Below are 17,930 nucleotides of genomic sequence, written 5' to 3'. Positions count from 1 at the left end.
GAAAGGAAGGGGGAACTTGAGTGTCAGATACAGAGATCAGGAGAGAGATATGAGACAGAGCCCTCAGCTGAACACCGAACAGGGACGGAGACCACAGCCCAGGGACAGACTCAGATTCCAGAGACAGAGATGGGCCTGGAGAACAAGACAAAGAGGCACGCGTGGGGTGGGTGGCAGGTGCAGACGGAATGAGAAACCACAGAGAGGGACCCAGGGACTTAGGGATCTGAAGCAGAGACCCTCACCAGAGCCACAGCCGGGCAGAGACGGAGGCACAGACAGAAGGGAGGTGCCGGAGTCGCCCCGCTGCCTTCACCCCTCGGGGCCTGGCGCTGCTGGGGTCCCCAGGTCCCTGCCCCCCATGCCTGTACCAGGGACTGAGGCACACACTGGTACAAGGGTTGGGAGACAGGGCCGTGAGGAGAGAGGAGCCGCCGCTGCTGCCTCCCAGGACTTGGCCTGTGGACCGGCCCAGGGGCTCCTTTTTACCCAGGCCCGGCGAGGGCGGGGGTTCCTGCCAGAGGAAGCGGGGCCGCGTCAAAGAGGGCAGGAAGGGGCAGGGACGGGTCAGAGGGGGGCACCGCCCTGAGGTTCAGCCTGCACGCCTGCCCCACCCAGTGCTGGAGGGATGGAGACCCTGAGGAGGGGGACTGGGACCCGGGGGGCGGGAGCAGAGACCCAGCGGGGGATCTGAGGCCACTCAAGGAGCCCACACCCACAGGTGTTTCCGTTTGGGGTGGGGCCGCTGTGTTTACAAAAACAACAGCCCGGCTCCCCTGCTTCCTCCCTGCGCGGTGGGTTCCTGGGCGTCTCCTCCGCACCCCATCTCAGGCTACCTAGTGTCGGGTGCAGCCCGTGTGCCTGGGGGCACACCCGACAGGCCTCCTCGTGGGTCAGCTCACAAGCTCCAAGGAGAAGGCTCCCAGGGCTGAACCAGTTCTCTGGCCTGATGAGTGGGAGAGGGCTTTACCTGCCTTTCTTAGAGACCTGTGACAGCTAGAGGTTCGACTCCTAGGCCCAGGTCACAGCCTCAGAGCTTCCCCTCTGCCTACCTGCCTGCCCCCATCCTCACTGCCTGCACCCCTGACTTGCTCCCTCTGAGCCTTTGCACTGGCTCTGTGCCCTCTGCCTCTCGGAACCTCTAACCCCAGGCTTCCACCTGGCTCACTCCCTCATCCCTTAATCTCTAATTCTCACCGACCTCTTTCCACTTGGGAGAACCTCCAACCCTCCCAATCTCCCTTCCCTGCTTGAATGTCTTACATAGACAGGAAAACGCGTTTATGGCATATTTGTTGTACAAATCCTGTAAGATATTGCACGTTTATTTGTTCACCTGTTGACCCCTGGAATACAAACTCCCAAGAAGACACGGAATCTCTGCAGCCTCAGCGCCTGGGAACAAATTGTAGGTGCTCCAAACATGTTTAGTTGAGTGAATTTATTTATTTGTTTGTGTATTTTTGGCTGCACCATTCCTTGACCAGGGATCAAACCCAGGCCCTTGACAGAGCGTGGAGTCCTAGCCACTGGACCGCCAGGGAATTCCCTGAGTGAGTCCATTTAAAGTTAAATCCTCACATTCTCACAGGCCAGGCTTGACCCCTAGTGTTACCCGAAAACTGGGTTCACCTCTGGGTGGGTGTCGAGCCAAAAGACACAACCAAGCCAAACATCAGGAGAACAAAGGATTTATTACCTGCAGCAAGTAAGGAGAACACCGGGGATCTTTCCCAAAGCAGTGTCTCCCCAACAGCAAAACTGGGGAAGTTTTAAGCTAAGGGGACATGCATATTCATGAGGGGGCTGGAGCAGAGAATTCAGCACAGAATTGGGGCAAAGGTCGCCAGAGTCCAAGCTTTAGTTGATTGAAGTCAGGAGGGTCAACATTTTTCTGTCCTTCACCTGGCTGGGGGCCTTAGTTCCTGAAGAGCTCAAAAACTCTATCAGATTGTTCTGTACATCCCTTGAGGAGGAATTAGGACTCTATTTTATTGTTGAACTATTGTTTCTTGACTGCTTTTCCTTTTCCCTTTGTTCCCTAACTTCCCTTAAGATCAAGGATTACTGAGACCTGTTCAAGGGCAAGCACTGCAGCCAGGCTTAGATCACAAAACGGCTTAAGCCAAAATGGCTTCTCTTATGTCAAGAAAGCCATTCCTGGTTCTTTTTCTCCGCGGACCCCCTAACCTATCTGTTTACACTAGGTCTCAAGGCATGGAGTAACCGGAAGCAGTGAACATGCTCAGAAACCTCCAAATGTAAGCATTAAGCCTGCAGGCTCTGTTCCAGATTCTAGCCCTGCTGTCATTAGCTGCGTGACCTTGGGACCTTGGGCGTGACTCCCCCGGGAACCACAGAGCTTCAGTTTCCTAATCTGTAAAATCTTGCCTCCCTGCCCCATTGGGAGGATGAAATATGCTCACCTGTGTTGTTGGCGGTAGAACTAGTTCCAGTAAGTGATACTTCTTAGGGAACTGATTATGTCGCATTCCTGAGCCTGTTGTTAGAACAAAGCCCAGTGATGTTTTAGTGTAGCAGGCCCTGAGTCCCCTTGGGCAGGCCCAAAGACAAGAGTCTTTGGCAGGTGGCCCCAGAGGTATTAAATGATTGTGGAACCCTGGGTCTACTATAGCAAATCCTAGTGGTTTGTCATGGGATCTTGAGATTATTTTAGCATGCTTCTGGAATATTCTATCGCATGCCTCTTATAGGAGGCCCCAGTGGCCATTTTGCAGGGAAATTAGCTCCAAGCACAGTTTCATAGCAGGGTCCTGGCTTATGATGACAGCGGGTGTCAGGCCTGTTACATGAAAACAGGGCAGATATTGGTTATATCATAATGTATCATGGCCTCACATCTGTCACAGCAGACCACAGGAATGTTCTACTGTAGCCAGACTGGCGAGCGTCATTGCAGCCCCCTGCGGTATTACAGCAGGATGTAGTAATAATGGATTATAGTGGGGCCTCAGGGTCTTGTAGCAGGTTCTGTTGGTGGTTGCGATACCCAGGTTATATGAGAGCCGGCGCGTGGGTATTATGTGTGGAGCGGGCACCAGGATTCATTTAACGGGCCCTGAGGTCTGTGAGTGGAGTCTAGGGAAAGGGGATCAGAGCAGGTGCGTATGTTTGAGCAGCCCTGCTGCTATATTTTAACACTGCCCTGAGCCCATCATGGGAAAACCCTGGGGTCTCACATTATAGGAAGTCCCAGCTCCCAAACCCACGGATTGTTTCAGGGGTGAGTATAGATTCTGCTAGAACATTCTAACCGGATACCAAGGCCGTTCTAGAAAAGTTTTAGGGACATATTAAGCCAGCCCAGGGTCATTCATTATTGGCTTCATTCATTCTGCTAATGTTTCCTGTGCTGGCCCCTGGAGATGCAAGAGTGAGCAAGACAGATCCAGGGCCTGGTGTCTGCGAGCCTACCATCTAGTGCACCCCTGGGGACCTTAACAGCATCCTGAGGTGGGGGGGGGCAGTATGGGGAACAGGTTATTACTATGCTCTACTATGTGCCTTGTGCCAAACCTTTGAGTCATTAAAGCTTCTCTACCGAAGTAGGTATGATTATTATCCCATTTCACAGATAAAGAAACCGAGGCTCAGAGAGGCCCACCTGGAAGAGGCAGGATTTGGTTTTGAACTCAGGTGTAATTGCTTCCTGGGGTCAGTAGGGGGCACTACAGTGCAGGTGCAGAGAGGAGGCGCGGATGTTAAGGTGGTGATTCAGGGAGAAAGCTCGGAGCTGCCAGGGGCAGTCCCCAGGGACCAAGGCGGCTTCATGGGTGAGCGCTCCACGCTGTCCAAGCAGTTGTTCCGAAGGGACCCGCACTTGGTTCGTTTTGAAGTTGGAACAAAGGGCCCCACGTTTTCATTTAGCATTGGGCCCTGCACATTAGTAATTGTCCTGCTGGGGCTTTCTATTGCTTTGTGATGGGCCCCTGAGGACATGATAGTAGGCCCCCAGGGGATCTAAAGGGCATAGGCAGAGGGACTTCCCTGGCGGTCCAGTGGTTAGGACTCGGCGCTTTCACTGCCGTGGCCCGGGTTCAACCCCTGGTCAGGGAACTAAGATCCTTCAAGCTGCACGGTGAGCGCCACACCCCCCAAAAGAAAAAGGGGGGGGGCATAGGCAGGGATCATTAGAGCATAGGACCCTGGGGATAAGACAGGAGACAGCCAACAGATGCTGTAAATGGTCCCTGAAGACATAGCAGGACCCCAGGATACTTAGCAGGGATTCCCAGTGGGTATTAAGGGACCTTGAGGACTTTTTCTTTTGTAGCAGGAAAGAGGGACATTATGGGGAATGTTCAGGCCGACCTCTGAGAGGCCTCTTGGCTAAACCCTGAGGCCATTCTAACAAGAGGAAGAGAAGATCCGAACGGGAACTTTACAGCAGGGTCACGGGAGGGCACCTTCCGTGACGTTGACCGTGGTAGGCTGGATAACGGTCCCTCAAAGATGTCTGTGCCCTAATCCTCCAAAACCTGTGATTATGTGACCTTGTATAATAAAAGGGACTTTGCAGATGTGATTAAATTCAGGATGCGGAGATGATCTTGGATTATCCAGGTGGGACCAATGTCATCACAAGGGTCCTTATAAGAGGGAGGCGGAGGATCAGAGTCAGAGAGATGTAAGGAGGAACACCGAAGTCAGAGAGGAGAGAAGGTGCTGGCTTTGAAAATAGAGGAAGGAGCCATAAGCCAAGGAATGCAGGCGGCCTCTAGCAGCTGGAAAAGGCAAAGAAATGGATTCTTCCCTGGAGCCTCCAGAAGGAATAGTCTTGCGGACCCATTTTAGATGTCTGACCTCCAGAACTGTAAGAGTATGTTTGTGTTATTTTAAGCCACTAAGTCTGTGGTGATTGGTTACAGCAGCCATAGGACACTAATACAGCATTCTAGACCCATTGCGGACGGCCGCTGATGCAGGATCCCAGGGCGCATGGATAAAAGCCTGTGGGAATTTTCCCAGAGCTCCATAGAACACAGAATAGCAGGCCCTTGGTATGTTTTAGCAGGACCCTAAAGACTTCCTGGTGGGAATTCCCTGGCGGTCCAGTGGTTAGGACTCCAAGCTTCCACTGCAGGGGGCATGGGTTCAATCCCTGGTCGGGGAACTAAGATCTGGCGTGCTGCGCAGCGTGGCCCCAAAAAACACACTTCATGGTAAGGCTAGAGGCATTCTAATAGGGTCCTGGCAGGGCCCCTAGGGCTTAGAGAGGACACCCCAAGTTCATTTTGGTGACCCTCAAGGCCACATGAGGGAAGACTGGACATATTTTAGCAGGATCCAGGGAACCTTCTGAGCACGCAGGGGGAGTACTGCAGGATCCTGGGGACATGTTAACAGGAACCAAAGGACTTTTTGGCAGGACGGGTAGATTAGGGGTCCTGAGAAGTGTTGAAGTGACACCAATGGGACATTGTAGTAGGACTGAGGACACCTAGAGGAGCTACCCAGGGACGGGTAAAGCAGGAGCTGCAGAGGGATGTGAGCATTATAGATGGACCTGGGACCACTGGGAAGGCCCCGAGGGGCAACGTACTTGGGTCCTGGGAGCATAGTGGCAGGAACCCAAGGACTTGTCATCAGGGCTCTGGTGGCATTATTTTAGGGTCCTAGGCAATAGAGGAGAATCCTACGGGCTGTGTGAACCATTAGAGTAGGACTCAGGGTATCAAAAGGGGATACACACAGCGTGTAGCAGGACCTGAGGGCCCTTTTTTTTTTCTTAAACTATTTTTAAATTTTTATTTTATTTATTTATTTTAAATTTTATTTATTTATTTATTTACTTTTGGCTGCGTTGGGTCTTCGTTGCTGCGCACAGGCTTTCTCTAGTTGTGGTGAGCGGGGGCTCCTCTCACTGTGGTGGCTTCTCTTGTTGCAGAGCACGGGCTCAGTAGTTATGGCTTGCGGGCTCTATAGCGCAGGCTCAGTAGCTGTGGCGCACGGGCTTAGTTGCTCCACAGCATGTGGGATCTTCCCAGACCAGGGCTCGAACCTGTGTCGCCTGCATCGGCAGGCGGATTCTTAACCACTGCGCCACCAGGGAAGCCCTATTTTTTTATTTTTAGGTCGCACCAGGCAGCTTGCGGGATTCCCCAACCAGAGATCCACCCCGGGCCCACGGCAGTGAAAGCGCAGAGTCCTAACCAGTGGACCGCCAGGGAATTCCCTGAGGGTCCTTTTTTAGTGGGGTCTCAGGATGAGGGAGCAGCAATCTAGCTGTATGAGGGGCCATGACAGCAAGTTCCTGGGAAATGCGGAAAGTTTCTTGCCTGGTAGGGATGTTATAGAATGTCCTAGAGAGTCTGTCTAATTGTTTCTATTTTTCTTTTTTTTTTTTTTTGGCTGCATTGGGTCTTTGTTGCTGTGCGTGGACTTTCTCTAGTTGCGGAGAGGGGGGCTACTCTTCGTTGAGGTGCACAGGCTTCTCAGTGCGGTGGCTTCTCTTGTTGCGGAGCACGGGCTCTATGTGTGCGGGCTTCAGTAGTTGTGGCATGTGGGCTCAGTAGTTGTGGCCCACGGGCTTAGTTGCTCCACGGCATGTGGGATCTTCCCAGACCAGGGATGGAACCCGTGTCCCCTGCATTGGCAGGCGGATTCTTTTTTTTTTTTTAATTAATTAATTTATTTATTTATTTCTGGCTGTGTTGGGTCTTCGCTTCTGTGCGAGGGCTTTCTCTAGTTGTGGCAAGCGGGGGCCACTCTTCATTGCGGTGCGTGGGCCTCTCACCATCGCGGCCTCTCTTGTTGTGGAGCACAGGCTCCAGACGCGCAGGCTCAGTTGTTGTGGCTCACGGGCCTAGCCGCTCCGCAGCATGTGGGATCTTCCCAGACCAGGGCTCGAACCCATGTCCCCCGCATTAGCAGGCAGATTCTCAACCACTGCACCACCAGGGAAGCTTGGCAGGCGGATTCTTAACCACTGTGCCACCAGGGAAGTCCCTGTTTCTATTTTTCTATCTGTCTGTCTATCTGTCTACCTACCTACCTATTTGTCCATCTGTTTTGTCCGTCTGTCTCTATTTTTCTATCATCCATCTGTCCGTCGGTCTGTCTGTTTGCCTGACTGCCTGCCTACCAACTTATCTGCCTATTTTTCTATCTATCATCTATCTACCTACTTACCTACCTACCTATCTATCCATCTCTCTGTGTCTGTCTGTCTATCTGTCTTTCATGGGGAGGTTCTGGATAGGGCAGGGCCTGGTGAGAGACAGTAATAGAGAGAACCCAGGAGTGGGCCTGGGGAGCCCCGCTTAGCTTTCCGACAGAACCTGAAGGATTCACTCAGGCTCGGCAGCGGGGAGTGAGCTTGGGGCTGAGGGCACTTTGTGGCAATTCCAGAGTGGGTCACAGTAGTTGTTCTGCGAGGGCTCAGGACTGATTTAGCAGGATTCAGGGATGGCATGGCCAGCTCCGTGGGATGTTGGTGTAGCCTCCTGAAGACTCCATCACTGGGTCTCAGGATACTATCTGGGACCCAAGGAGCTTGGGGGTGGGAACCTGAGATTTTCAGAGACCCAGGGGCATGGTAGTGGCCTCTGGTGATGGTCCAGGAGAACTCCAGGGACACCAGCGTTAAAACTAGTTATGTCCATCAACAGAGGAATGGTTAAAGAAGATGTGGTACATATATACAATGGAATATTACACAGCCATTAAAAAGAATGAAATAATGCCAAATGCAGCAACATGAATGGACCTAGAGATTGTCATACTGAGTGAAGTAAGTGAGACAGAGAAAGAGAAATATGGTATGATATCTCTTACAGGCAGAATCTAAAGAGAAATGATGCAAGTGAACTTATTTACAAAACAGAAACAGACTCACAGACTTAGGTTACCAGCGGGGAAGGGACAGTTAGGGAGTGTGGGATTGAAATGTACACACTGCTTTTTTAAAAATGGATAACCAGGGACTTCCCTGGTGGCGAAGTGGCTAAGAATCTGCCTGCCAATGCAGGGGACACGGGTTCAATCCCTGGTCCAGGAAGATCCCACATGCCGTGGAGCAACTAAGCCCATGTGCCGCAGCTACTGAAGCCTGTGCACCTAGAGCCCATGCTCCGTAACAAGAGAAGCCACTGAAGTGAGAAGCCCGCGCACCACAAGTAAGAGTAGCTCCCACTCGAAGCAACTAGAGAAAGCCTGCGTACAGCAACAAAGAACCAAAGCAGCCATAAATAAATAAATAAATAAATAAATAAATAAATAAATAAATAAATAAATAAAAATAAAATGGATAACCAACAAGGACCTACTGTATAGCACAGGGAACTCTGCTCAATATTATGTAACAACCTAAATGGGAAAAGAATTTGAAAAAGAATAGACACGTATATGTATAACTGAATCATTTTGCTGTACACCTGAAACTACCACAACATTGTTAATCAACTATACTTCAATATAAAATAAAAAGCTAGGGACTTCCCTGGTGGTCCAGTGGGTAAGACTCGGCGCTCCCAATGCGGGGGGCCAGGGTTCGATCCCTGGTCGGGGAACTAGATCCCACCTGCCTCAACCAAGACCCAGTGCAGCCTAAATAAATATAAATAAATAAATAAAATAAAAGTTAGAAATCAAATCACAAAGCTAAACAAAACAAAACCAAAAAAAACTAGTTATTACAGCAGAGCTGTGCCGGGTGTGATGGGCAGTGGAGCAGAGTGGTGGCATAGCTGTGGGATCATGAGTCCATTAATGGGCCAACAGGCCTCAGAGTGGGGCTAGAGGAACATCACATTAGGGCTCAGAGAGCGTTTAGATGAGTTCTGGGGCATCTTTTTTTGTTCGTTTGTTTTGGGTTTTGGGTTTTTTTTTGGCCACGCCCCGCAGCATGTGGGATACTAGTTACCCGAACAGGGATCAAACCCGCGCCCCCTGCATTGGAAGCGCAGAGTCTTGACCACTGGACTGCCAGGGAAGTCCCTGGGGCATCTTAAGGTAGGACATAAGTGGGACCCCAGTGTGATGGTTTTTAAGCTTCAAGGAAAAGTCTACCAGGGTCCTGGGGGACATTGTCACAGACACTGACCACTTTTTATCAGGGTCCAAGGAACATCAGAGTAGGGTCCTGAGGGCCTTTAAAATGAGAGCACAGGGGCTGGAATGGTGTTCTGGAGACATAGCTGGATCCCAAGGGACGTAGAGTGGACGGCTGGGCATGGCAAATTCCCCAAGGTATTTTAGGACTCATGGGACATGAAAGCGGGATCCTTCCGGGCGGCATCAGGATGGATCTTAGTGGATATTCTAGCAGGACCCAGGGAGAGTAATGAAAATGAACAGAGGTCCCTCACTTAGTTGAACATAGATTTACCATCTGTCATTGTTAAACACATGTGTCAACTTGGCTGGGCCACAGTGCCCGAATGTTTGGTCCAACATTACTCTGGATGTTTCTGTGAGGGTGTTTGGGGATGAGATTTTACACAGAAATCAGCGGACTCTGAGTAAAGCCGACTACCCTTCAAAATGTGGGTGGGCCTCATCCAATCAGTTGAAGGTGGAAAACTCACCTCCCCCACCCGCCAAGCAAAGGGGAACTCTGAGAGCAGACTGCCTTTGGATTTCATCTGCAAGATGAACTCTTCTTGGTTTTCCAGAATGCCTGCCTTTAGACTTGAAATGTAACTCTTTCCAGAGTCCCCAGCCTGCCGGCCATCCCCATCAGATTTTGAACTCACCAAGTCTCCACAATCACGTGCGCCAATTCCTTATACCAAGTCTCTTTCTATATATATATATATATATCCTGTTGATTCTGTTCCTCCAGAAAACCCTGACTAATACATCATATGACCTAGCAAGTCCACTCCTGGGTATATACCCAAAAGAATTGAATACAGCTATGCAAAAACAAAACAAAACAAAAAACTTGTACACAAATGTTCACAGCAGCATTATTCACAATAGCCAAAAAGTGGAAACAACCTAAATGCCCATCAGTTGATGAATGAATAAATGAAATGTGGTCAGTCCCTACAATAGAATACTATCCACCTGATGAATTGGGAGATTGGGATTGACATATATACACTAATATATATAAAATAGATAACTAATAACCTGCTGTATAAAAAATAAATTAAATTAAATTAAAAAAAAAAAAGAATACTATCCACCCATAAGAAGGAACGAAGTCCTGATACAGGCTACCATATGGATAAATCTTGAAAACAATATGCTGGGGAATTCACTGGCTGTCCAGTGGTTAGGGCTCCGTGCTTTCACTGAGATCTTCCACAAGCCGTGCAGCGTGACCAAAAACAAACAAACAGACAAAAACAGTATGCTAAATGAAAGAAGCCAGACACAAAATGCCACAATATTATAGGATTCCATTAATCTGAAACGTCCAGAATAGGCAAAATCCATAGAGAGAGAAAGTAAATTCGTGGTTGCCAGGGGCTGAGGGGAGCAGGGGCCCCTCAACGTCTCTGGGGTCCCCTTTGGGGTGATGAAAAAGTTCTGGAACTAGATAGTGGTGATGGTTGCACAACATTGTGAATGCACTAAATGTAACCAATAGTAACTCCTTTGTTTTGTGCACTTTACCACAGTAAAACAAATGAATGGGAGCATTATAGCAGGAGTGTGGGCTGCCGGTGGGTGGTTGGAGGGTGCCCCGAAGCTTGACACAGTATACTGGGTGTGTGCGTTATTAAGGTCATATCAGAAGATACTAAAGAACTGCAGGCGCACTTTAAGGGGCCCTTGGGGGAGGGTTTGGAAGGAGGAAGTGTGGAAGTATCTGGAGGACTTTTATCACAGCAGGAGCTAGTGACGGGCGTTGGGGGTGGTGGGGACAGACAACGACGTAAGAAGGGGACGCACACAGACCTCCCAGTTTGGGACTCCGATAATGTTGATTCCCAACTTTGTCATGAATTTGCTGGGTGGCTGATACCCTCAAGATAAGAAAATAAGGGAGCAACAGAGAGGAAAAAAAAAAAAAAAAAAGACAAAAGTTTCTAGAGAGAGGCAGAGACCAACACTCAGACAGGCTGGGCCCAGGGCCCGGGGTGTGCCCTGCAGCTGGGGGGCGGGGTTGGATATTCCTGGAGTCGAGGAGCCGTCTCCGGACAGGATGTGAGAGAGGAACTGGGGTCTCTAGTCACGGGAGCCAGCTGGGGCCGCAGGAGGGAAGGGATCGTGGCTGCCGTGAGCAGAGCTGGGGCCCAAGACCGAGGGTGGAGAGGGCCGGGCGCCCGGACTCCAGGGTCTCAGGGAGGAGGGAGCCGGGGATCTGGACTTTGGGAGGGAGGAGGGGCGCGGAGGGGGGGGGGGCCGGGACCCGCGGGTCTGAGGGAGGAGGAGGAGGCGGGGCCGAACTCCGAGCAAGGAATCTCAGCCTATCCAGGCTCTGTAACTAATTAACCAGCTCGGAGCCAAGGAAGGGGTGAAAGTTCATCGAGGAGGAGGGCCTTGTTGTCATCCTCCGGGATCGAACCCCTCCACCCGCAGTCGCAGGCGCGCGGGGTGGCCGAGGGGAGCCGAGCGGGAGCTGGGGCAGGGAGGGAGGGCGGGGCGGGGTGGGGGTCCGGAGGAGTCACGCGCCCCCTCCCGCCCCAGGTCTCCCATTCAGGATGCGGGTCCGCCGGCCTCAGCCCTGGGGGCTCGGTCTGCTGCTCGTCCTCCTGCCTGGGACGTTGAGTGCAGGTGAGGGGGCTCCGGGGGGCGCCGGGGCTGCCGCGGACGAGGGAGGTGCCGCCCGCCGGGAAAAGAGCAAAGGAAGCGAAATCCGAGGTCCCACTCGAGCCGGGCACTTCCTTCTTTGCCTCATTTCACTTCGTTTCTCACGATCTCCTCCCTCTGGCGGTGTGTCTGGGAAACACCTGTCCCCTTCTTACGGGGTCTCTGTCCCTCTCTCTGGGTCTGGCCCCCCTCTCAGGTTCCGGCCCCTCTATCTGCGGTGGGGTCTTTTCTCTCTCGGGGTGTCTGTCCTGCTCCCATCTAGGTACCCCGGCCCATCTGCTCTCTTCACCTGTGTCTCCGGCAGAGAGCCATCGCTCCCTCCTGTACCACTTCACCGCCGTGTCCGCCCCTGCCTCGGGGACTCCTGCCTTCTGGGTATCGGGCTGGCTGGGTCCACAGCAGTACCTGAGCTACAATAGCCTGCGGGCTGAGGCTGAGCCCTACGGCGCTTGGGTCTGGGAAAGCCAGGTGTCCTGGTATTGGGAGAAAGAGACCACAGACCTGAGGAACAAGGAGAAGCTCTTCCTCGAAGCTCTCCAAGTTTTAGGGGAAGGAGGTGAGACTGGAACTCCTGAGTCTGAGGATGGATGGTGCTGGGGCCTGGATCCTGGGTTTGAGGGAGGAGGGGCTGGGGCCTGGATCCTGGGTCTGAGGGAGGAGGGGACCAAGGCCCCTGCTCCTGGGCCCTGCTCATCTGTGTTTGGGCATCCCAGGTCCCTACACCCTGCAGGGCCTGTTGGGCTGCGAGTTGGGCCCTGACAATGTCTCGGTGCCTGTGGCCAAGTTTGCCCTGAATGGCGAGGAGTTCATGATATTTGACCCCAAGATGGGCACCTGGGATGGGGACTGGCCTGAGTCCCAGACCATTGGTATCAAGTGGACGCAGCAGCCCGAGGCAGTCAACAAGGAGAAGACCTTCCTGCTCTACTCCTGCCCCCATCGGCTGCTGGGGCATCTGGAGAGGGGCCGAGGCAACCTGGAGTGGAAGGGTGAGCGACCCCGCTGGGAGTCCTGACGCCCACGGACCCCTTCCTCCCCCCAGCCCTGCCCCGCCCCGAGGCCTCATCCTCTTCCCCAGCCTCTCCTCCCGAGCCTCCAGGCTTCCAGTCTACCCCGCTTTCCTGCAGTCATGTCCCAGAGGCTCTTTGTCCATCCCAAGCTGCCCCTGCCCCTCTCCTGCACGCGGCCCTCCTGTGGCTCCTAGAGCCCTCGGGACACAGCTCAGGCCCCTCAGCCGGGCATTGAGACCCCACGTGGCATGGCCTCTGTCTCTCTCCTCAGCCTCACATTTCTCCATCTGCTCCACTCAGCCAGACGGAATCACCCAGAGCCCCTTAAGCTCACACCAGGCCTCCCAGTTCTTCACCTTTGCCAGTTGCACTGGTGTCAGATGCCACCGGTGTCAGGTTCCACTCTGGCCCATGAGGCTTTCACTTGCCTCTTTTGGACGCTCACAAGATCTTGTGTGACCTCTGTTCCACATAGCATATGTCACTCTGAGCTATAATTACACACACGGCTGGGGAATCTAAGGGCTGCAGTTAGAGCTCTTTTGTCCTCAGCCTCCCCCACAGTGCAATTCCTACTTCCATCTCGGCCCTCAATATAGACAGTCCTCCACCTAGCAGTCAGAAGAATGTTTTAAAAACATAAATGAACTCCCATCACACCAGTGCTTAAAACTGTCCCGTAGATCCCCACTAGTCTTAGACTAAAATCCAGACTCTGCTCCAAGGCCTGCAAGCTCCTCATGGTCTGGCTGCCTTCCACCACTGTAATTTCACAATGCCCCCAACGACAGTGGCCTTCTCCCTTTCCTCCAATATATCAGGTTCTTTCCTTCCTCAGGGCCTTTGCACCTGCTGTTCCCTCTGCTTTTGATTCTCTTCCTTGGGATCCAACCATGACTGGGTCCTTCTCATGCTTGAGGTTTGACCTTGGATGTCAGCTCTTCAGCAGGGCCCTCCCTGACCACCCTGGCTAAGGCGTGCCATCCCACCCCCATTATTATCGCTCATGCCACTGTTTTGTCCATTCATTCATTATAGCATATTTCTTTTTTTGTTTTGTTTTGTTTTTTATTGAGGTGTGACTTACTTACCTAAAGTACATGGCTCAGTTAATTTTTTAACTTTTTTTAAAAAAAATTATTTATTTATTTGGCTGTGCTGGGTCTTAGTTGTGGCACGTGGGATCTTTAGTTGCGGCATGCGGGACCTAGTTCCCTGACCAGGGATCAAACCCGGGCCCCCTGCATTGGGAGCATGGAGTCTTAACCACTGGACCACCAGGGAAGTCCCCTCAATTAATTAATTTTTTTTTTTTGGCCGTGCCTGTGGGATCCTATTTCCCCAACCAGGTATCGAACCCGTGCTGGACGGCAAAGGAAGTCCCTCTCTTCTTTTCTTTCTTTTTTTTTTTTTGTTTAGTCTCTCTTCTAGTCCACTGATCTATTGGACTGAAATTCAGCCAGTACCTCACTCTCTTGATTAATGTAGCTTTATAAAAAGTTTTGATATCTAGCAATTAAGTTCTTCAGTTTTATTGCCTTGGTTATTCTGTGTCATTTGCATCTCTATATACATTTCTGCTTGTCAATTTCTGCCAAAAATTCTGTTGGGATTTCGATAGTGATTGAATTGTATCTATAGATTAGTTTGGGGAGAATTGACATCTTAACAATATTAAGTTTTCGAATCCATGAATACAGTATATCCCTGTACTTGTTTAGATATCCTTTAATTTCTCTCAGTAATATTTTGTAGTTTTCAGTGTAGAGGTCTTACACCCCTTTGGTTAGATTTTTTTTCCCTAAGTATTAGACATTTTTTGATGCTTCTGTAAATGGTAATTCTAAAAATTTCATTTTCTTATAGTTTGTAGTTAGTTTACAGAAATACTATTGATTTATAGAAATACTATTGAGTTTTATATATTTTCCTTGTATTCAGAAACTTTGCTGAATTCACTTACTGCTATTAATTTTTCCTAGATTCTTTCGGATCATGTCATGCTTGACATGTTTTACTTATTTTCTTTTCTAGTTTTAGTAACTTTTATTTCTTTTTCTTATCTTAGGATCCCCAGTACAATGTTGAATAGAGTGGTGATAATGAACATCTTGTAGTCTCAAACTCATAGGGAAAGCATTCAGCGTTTTACTATTAGGCATTATGTTAGTTATAGATTTTTTTGTTGATGCCCTTTGACGAATTAAGAAAGTTTCCTCCAACTCCTAGTTTGCTAAGAGTTTTTTTTCTTTCAATTTTTTTGTTTAAAAAAATTTATTTATTTATTTGTTTTTATTTTTGGCTGTGTTGGGTCTTCGTTGCTGTGCGCGGGCTTTCTCTAGTTGCGGTGAGCTGGGGCTACTCTTCGTTGTGGTGCGTGGGCTTCTCATTGCGGTGGCTTCTCTTGTTGCAGAGCACGGGCTCTAGGTGCGTGGGCTTCAGTAGTTGCAACACGCGGGCTCAGTAGTTGAGGCACACGGTCCCAAGAGCGGGCAGGCTCAGTAGTTGTGGCTCGCGGGCTCTAGAATGCAGGCTCAGTAGTTGTGGCACATGGGCTTAGTTGCTCCATGGCATGCGGGATCTTCCCGGACCAGGGATCAAACCCATGTCTCCTGCATTGGCAGGTGGATTCTTAACCACTGCGCCACCAGGGAAGTCCCTCTCTTACTATCTTTTGAATGACTGTTGGGTCTGTCTTATTTTCCCTCATCACACTTTCATAAACCCTTTCCCTTTTATTTACACGTACACAAATATTCGTCTCTCTCCCCTCATTAGAACACAAGCTCCATGAGTACAGGGACTTTTGTCTGTCTTGTTCACTGCTGTATCCCCAGTGCCTAGAAGAGTGCCTGGCACATCACACGGTAGAGGCACAGTATGTGTCATGGTAGGAAGGACTGGGTGAGAGATGGATACCCTCGTGGCAGACAGGTTGGGTCTCTGTACCCCTGGGAAGGCCCTTCCCCCTTTACCATTATATTCTCTAGGCTCAGGAAGTCACAGGGCACATGGTGGGGCCTGCTGGGTAGAGTGGAAGGAATGGAATCCTCTCTATGTCCCTCTCCAACCCTGGGCCTGGCCTTGGGGGTTCATGGGCCTGGCCTTGGGGGTTCATGGGCCTGGCCTTGGGGGTTCATGGGCCTGGGGCTTAGGCCTGTCCGCCTCTTTGTCTGCAGAGCCACCCTCCATGCGCCTGAAGGCCCGACCGGGCAGCCCTGGCTTTTCTGTGCTCACCTGCAGTGCCTTCTCCTTCTACCCACCCGAGCTGCAGCTGCGATTCGTACGGAATGGGATGGCAGCTGGCTCTGGTGAGGGTGACATTGGCCCCAACGGTGATGGCTCCTTCCACGCCTGGTCATCGCTAACAGTCAAGAGTGGCGACGAGCACCACTACTGCTGCGTGGTGCAGCACGCAGGGCTGGCCCAGCCCCTCACTGTGGAGCTGGGTGAGGTCCCGCTGGGGAAAGATGCGCTGCCTACTTCTGGTTGCCTTTTCTCCCTCTACTGCAGCAATCCTTCCTGAGTCTGACCACCTTCCACTGCTGCCCGTTCTCCTTGAATCTGACTGCTTTCTGCCCCACCACTGCCACTTCTTCCAAAGCCTGACAGCCTTTTGTCCTGTGTTGCTTGCCTCCCCAAGTCTGAGTGCCTTTCATCCTGCTGCTGCTGGCCTCATTGAGTCGGGCCACCCGTTAACCACTATGGAAAGTCCTCCCTAAGACTGACCACCTTCCGTCCTGCTGCTGCTAGTCTTCATGGAGTCTGACCATTCGTTGCCTGCTGCTGCCAGCCCTCTATGGGTCTGATGTTCCGCTGCTCTGTGCCCACCCCTCCTCTCCAATCTGGAACACCACCCACCCTGCTGCTACAGGTCTCTTGACCAGAGTGACTGAGACCCCTCTTGCTATGGCTGGTTCTTACCTACAACCTGGGGGCTTTCTAGACCTAGAGCACCATATGAGTGGCCTTTCCACTCCCCCAAGACTTGGTGCTGGAATCTCTGAGCTTGGGAGGGACTGAGAACCCCCAGTCCCCCGTCCTGACTCAGATGTGCTGGAGGGTCTATTAAATATATCACAACATTCTCTGGCTGCAGAATCACCAGCCAAGTCCTCGGTGCCAGTGGTTGGAATCGTCATCGGCTTCTTACTGCTCATGACAGTGGCTGCAGGAGGAGCTCTTCTGTGGAGGAGGATGAGGAAGGGGCTGCCAGGTGTGGGACAGGAAGAGGGAAGTGCCTCAGAGAGAGGGACAGAGATGCCAAAAAAGAGGGAGACACATTCCTGGGGGGACAGAGGTCTAGACAGAGAGGGACAGAGACCCAGAGAGTGGTGGAGACAGAAAACTGGAGGGGTGAAACAGAGACTCAGAGCGTATAGAAACCCACAGGGTAGGACAGAGACTGAGAAAGACACACACACACACACACACACACACACACACACACACACACACACACACACGTGGGGGAGGGGAAGTCAGAGACCCAGAGGATTTCAAAGATTCTCCCCCTTCCCTCTTTCCTCAGCCCCTTGGATCTCTTTCCGTGGGGACGACGTAGGGGCCCTCCTACCCACTCCTGGCCTGTCCAAGGAAGCTGAATCTTAGGATATAAATGCATTCCCAGCGACTGCCGATCGTCCCCCATCCTGGCTGCTACCAGCTAATGTAGTCAGGTCCTTTTCATGCTGTGAGACCTCCTGGAATCCTCGTATTTCTGAGCCTCCAGAAGGAGCCCGATGTCCTCCCTCTGGATTTCTCCTCCTGTGGCCTGCCTCAGTTTCCCCTCCTGATATATATGGCTCCGTTCCACCTCCACATATAACATGGGTTTGGGCCCGAATCATTGTGTTCTCATCGTTTCAACTTTTTAGGGAATTGTGGGGGGAATAAATGGTGTAAGCCTTGGACTTCAAATCTCTCCTGAGGCTAACTTGTTGCCATGGTGGAATCTACCAATTTTATATACCAAGTCATATATTTTTAATTAATAAATTTCACAAATATTTACTGGATGTTTGTGCCCGGCATTTTGAGGAATTCTTGGCTGGAGTCTGACCTGACTCCTTGGTGGAGCGGAAGAGTTAGTCCCTCCTTGAGGGAAAGGAAAGCCTCCTCAGGCTTCTTGGTTCCCTTCCTTCCTAAAACTTGCGGACAAAGGGAAAGAGATAAAAATACACCTCCCGTCAG

At 51.2% G+C, this 17,930-nt stretch overlaps 1 protein-coding gene and 1 long non-coding RNA gene across 6 annotated transcripts in view; one reads left to right on the top strand and one right to left on the bottom strand.

Annotated features, from left to right (window-relative positions):
* The window catches only part of LOC309648015, a 114,461-nt gene extending 98,471 nt beyond the window's left edge, over positions 1-15,990 (bottom strand). Inside the window, exons 1-2 of the long non-coding RNA XR_014256433.1 lie at positions 15,882-15,990; positions 13,377-15,837 (exon numbers count right to left, since the gene is read on the bottom strand). This is a non-coding gene — a long non-coding RNA (uncharacterized lncRNA). The remainder of the gene's footprint in view (positions 1-13,376; positions 15,838-15,881) is intronic.
* Positions 11,060-17,755, top strand: FCGRT (Fc gamma receptor and transporter). 5 transcript variants are annotated; one of them, XM_082435965.1, is made up of 7 exons: positions 11,060-11,193; positions 11,605-11,691; positions 12,032-12,283; positions 12,441-12,716; positions 15,917-16,186; positions 16,837-16,953; positions 17,269-17,755. In XM_082435965.1, exons 2-7 carry the CDS (start codon positions 11,619-11,621, stop codon positions 17,346-17,348), a joined length of 1,068 nt encoding a protein of 355 aa, XP_082292091.1. In that variant the 5' UTR covers positions 11,060-11,193; positions 11,605-11,618; the 3' UTR covers positions 17,349-17,755. The 5 variants fall into 5 exon arrangements, with proteins under 5 accessions (XP_082292091.1, XP_082292090.1, XP_082292089.1 ...); XM_082435964.1 differs by having other exon boundaries at positions 11,990-12,283; XM_082435963.1 differs by having other exon boundaries at positions 11,605-11,778.
* The last annotated feature ends 175 nt before the right edge of the window (positions 17,756-17,930 follow it).

Source organism: Balaenoptera physalus (assembly GCF_965194825.1).
Source record: "Balaenoptera physalus genome assembly, chromosome: 19".
NCBI lineage: Eukaryota > Metazoa > Chordata > Mammalia > Artiodactyla > Balaenopteridae > Balaenoptera > Balaenoptera physalus.
This window is presented reverse-complemented; position numbering and strand designations above follow the sequence as displayed.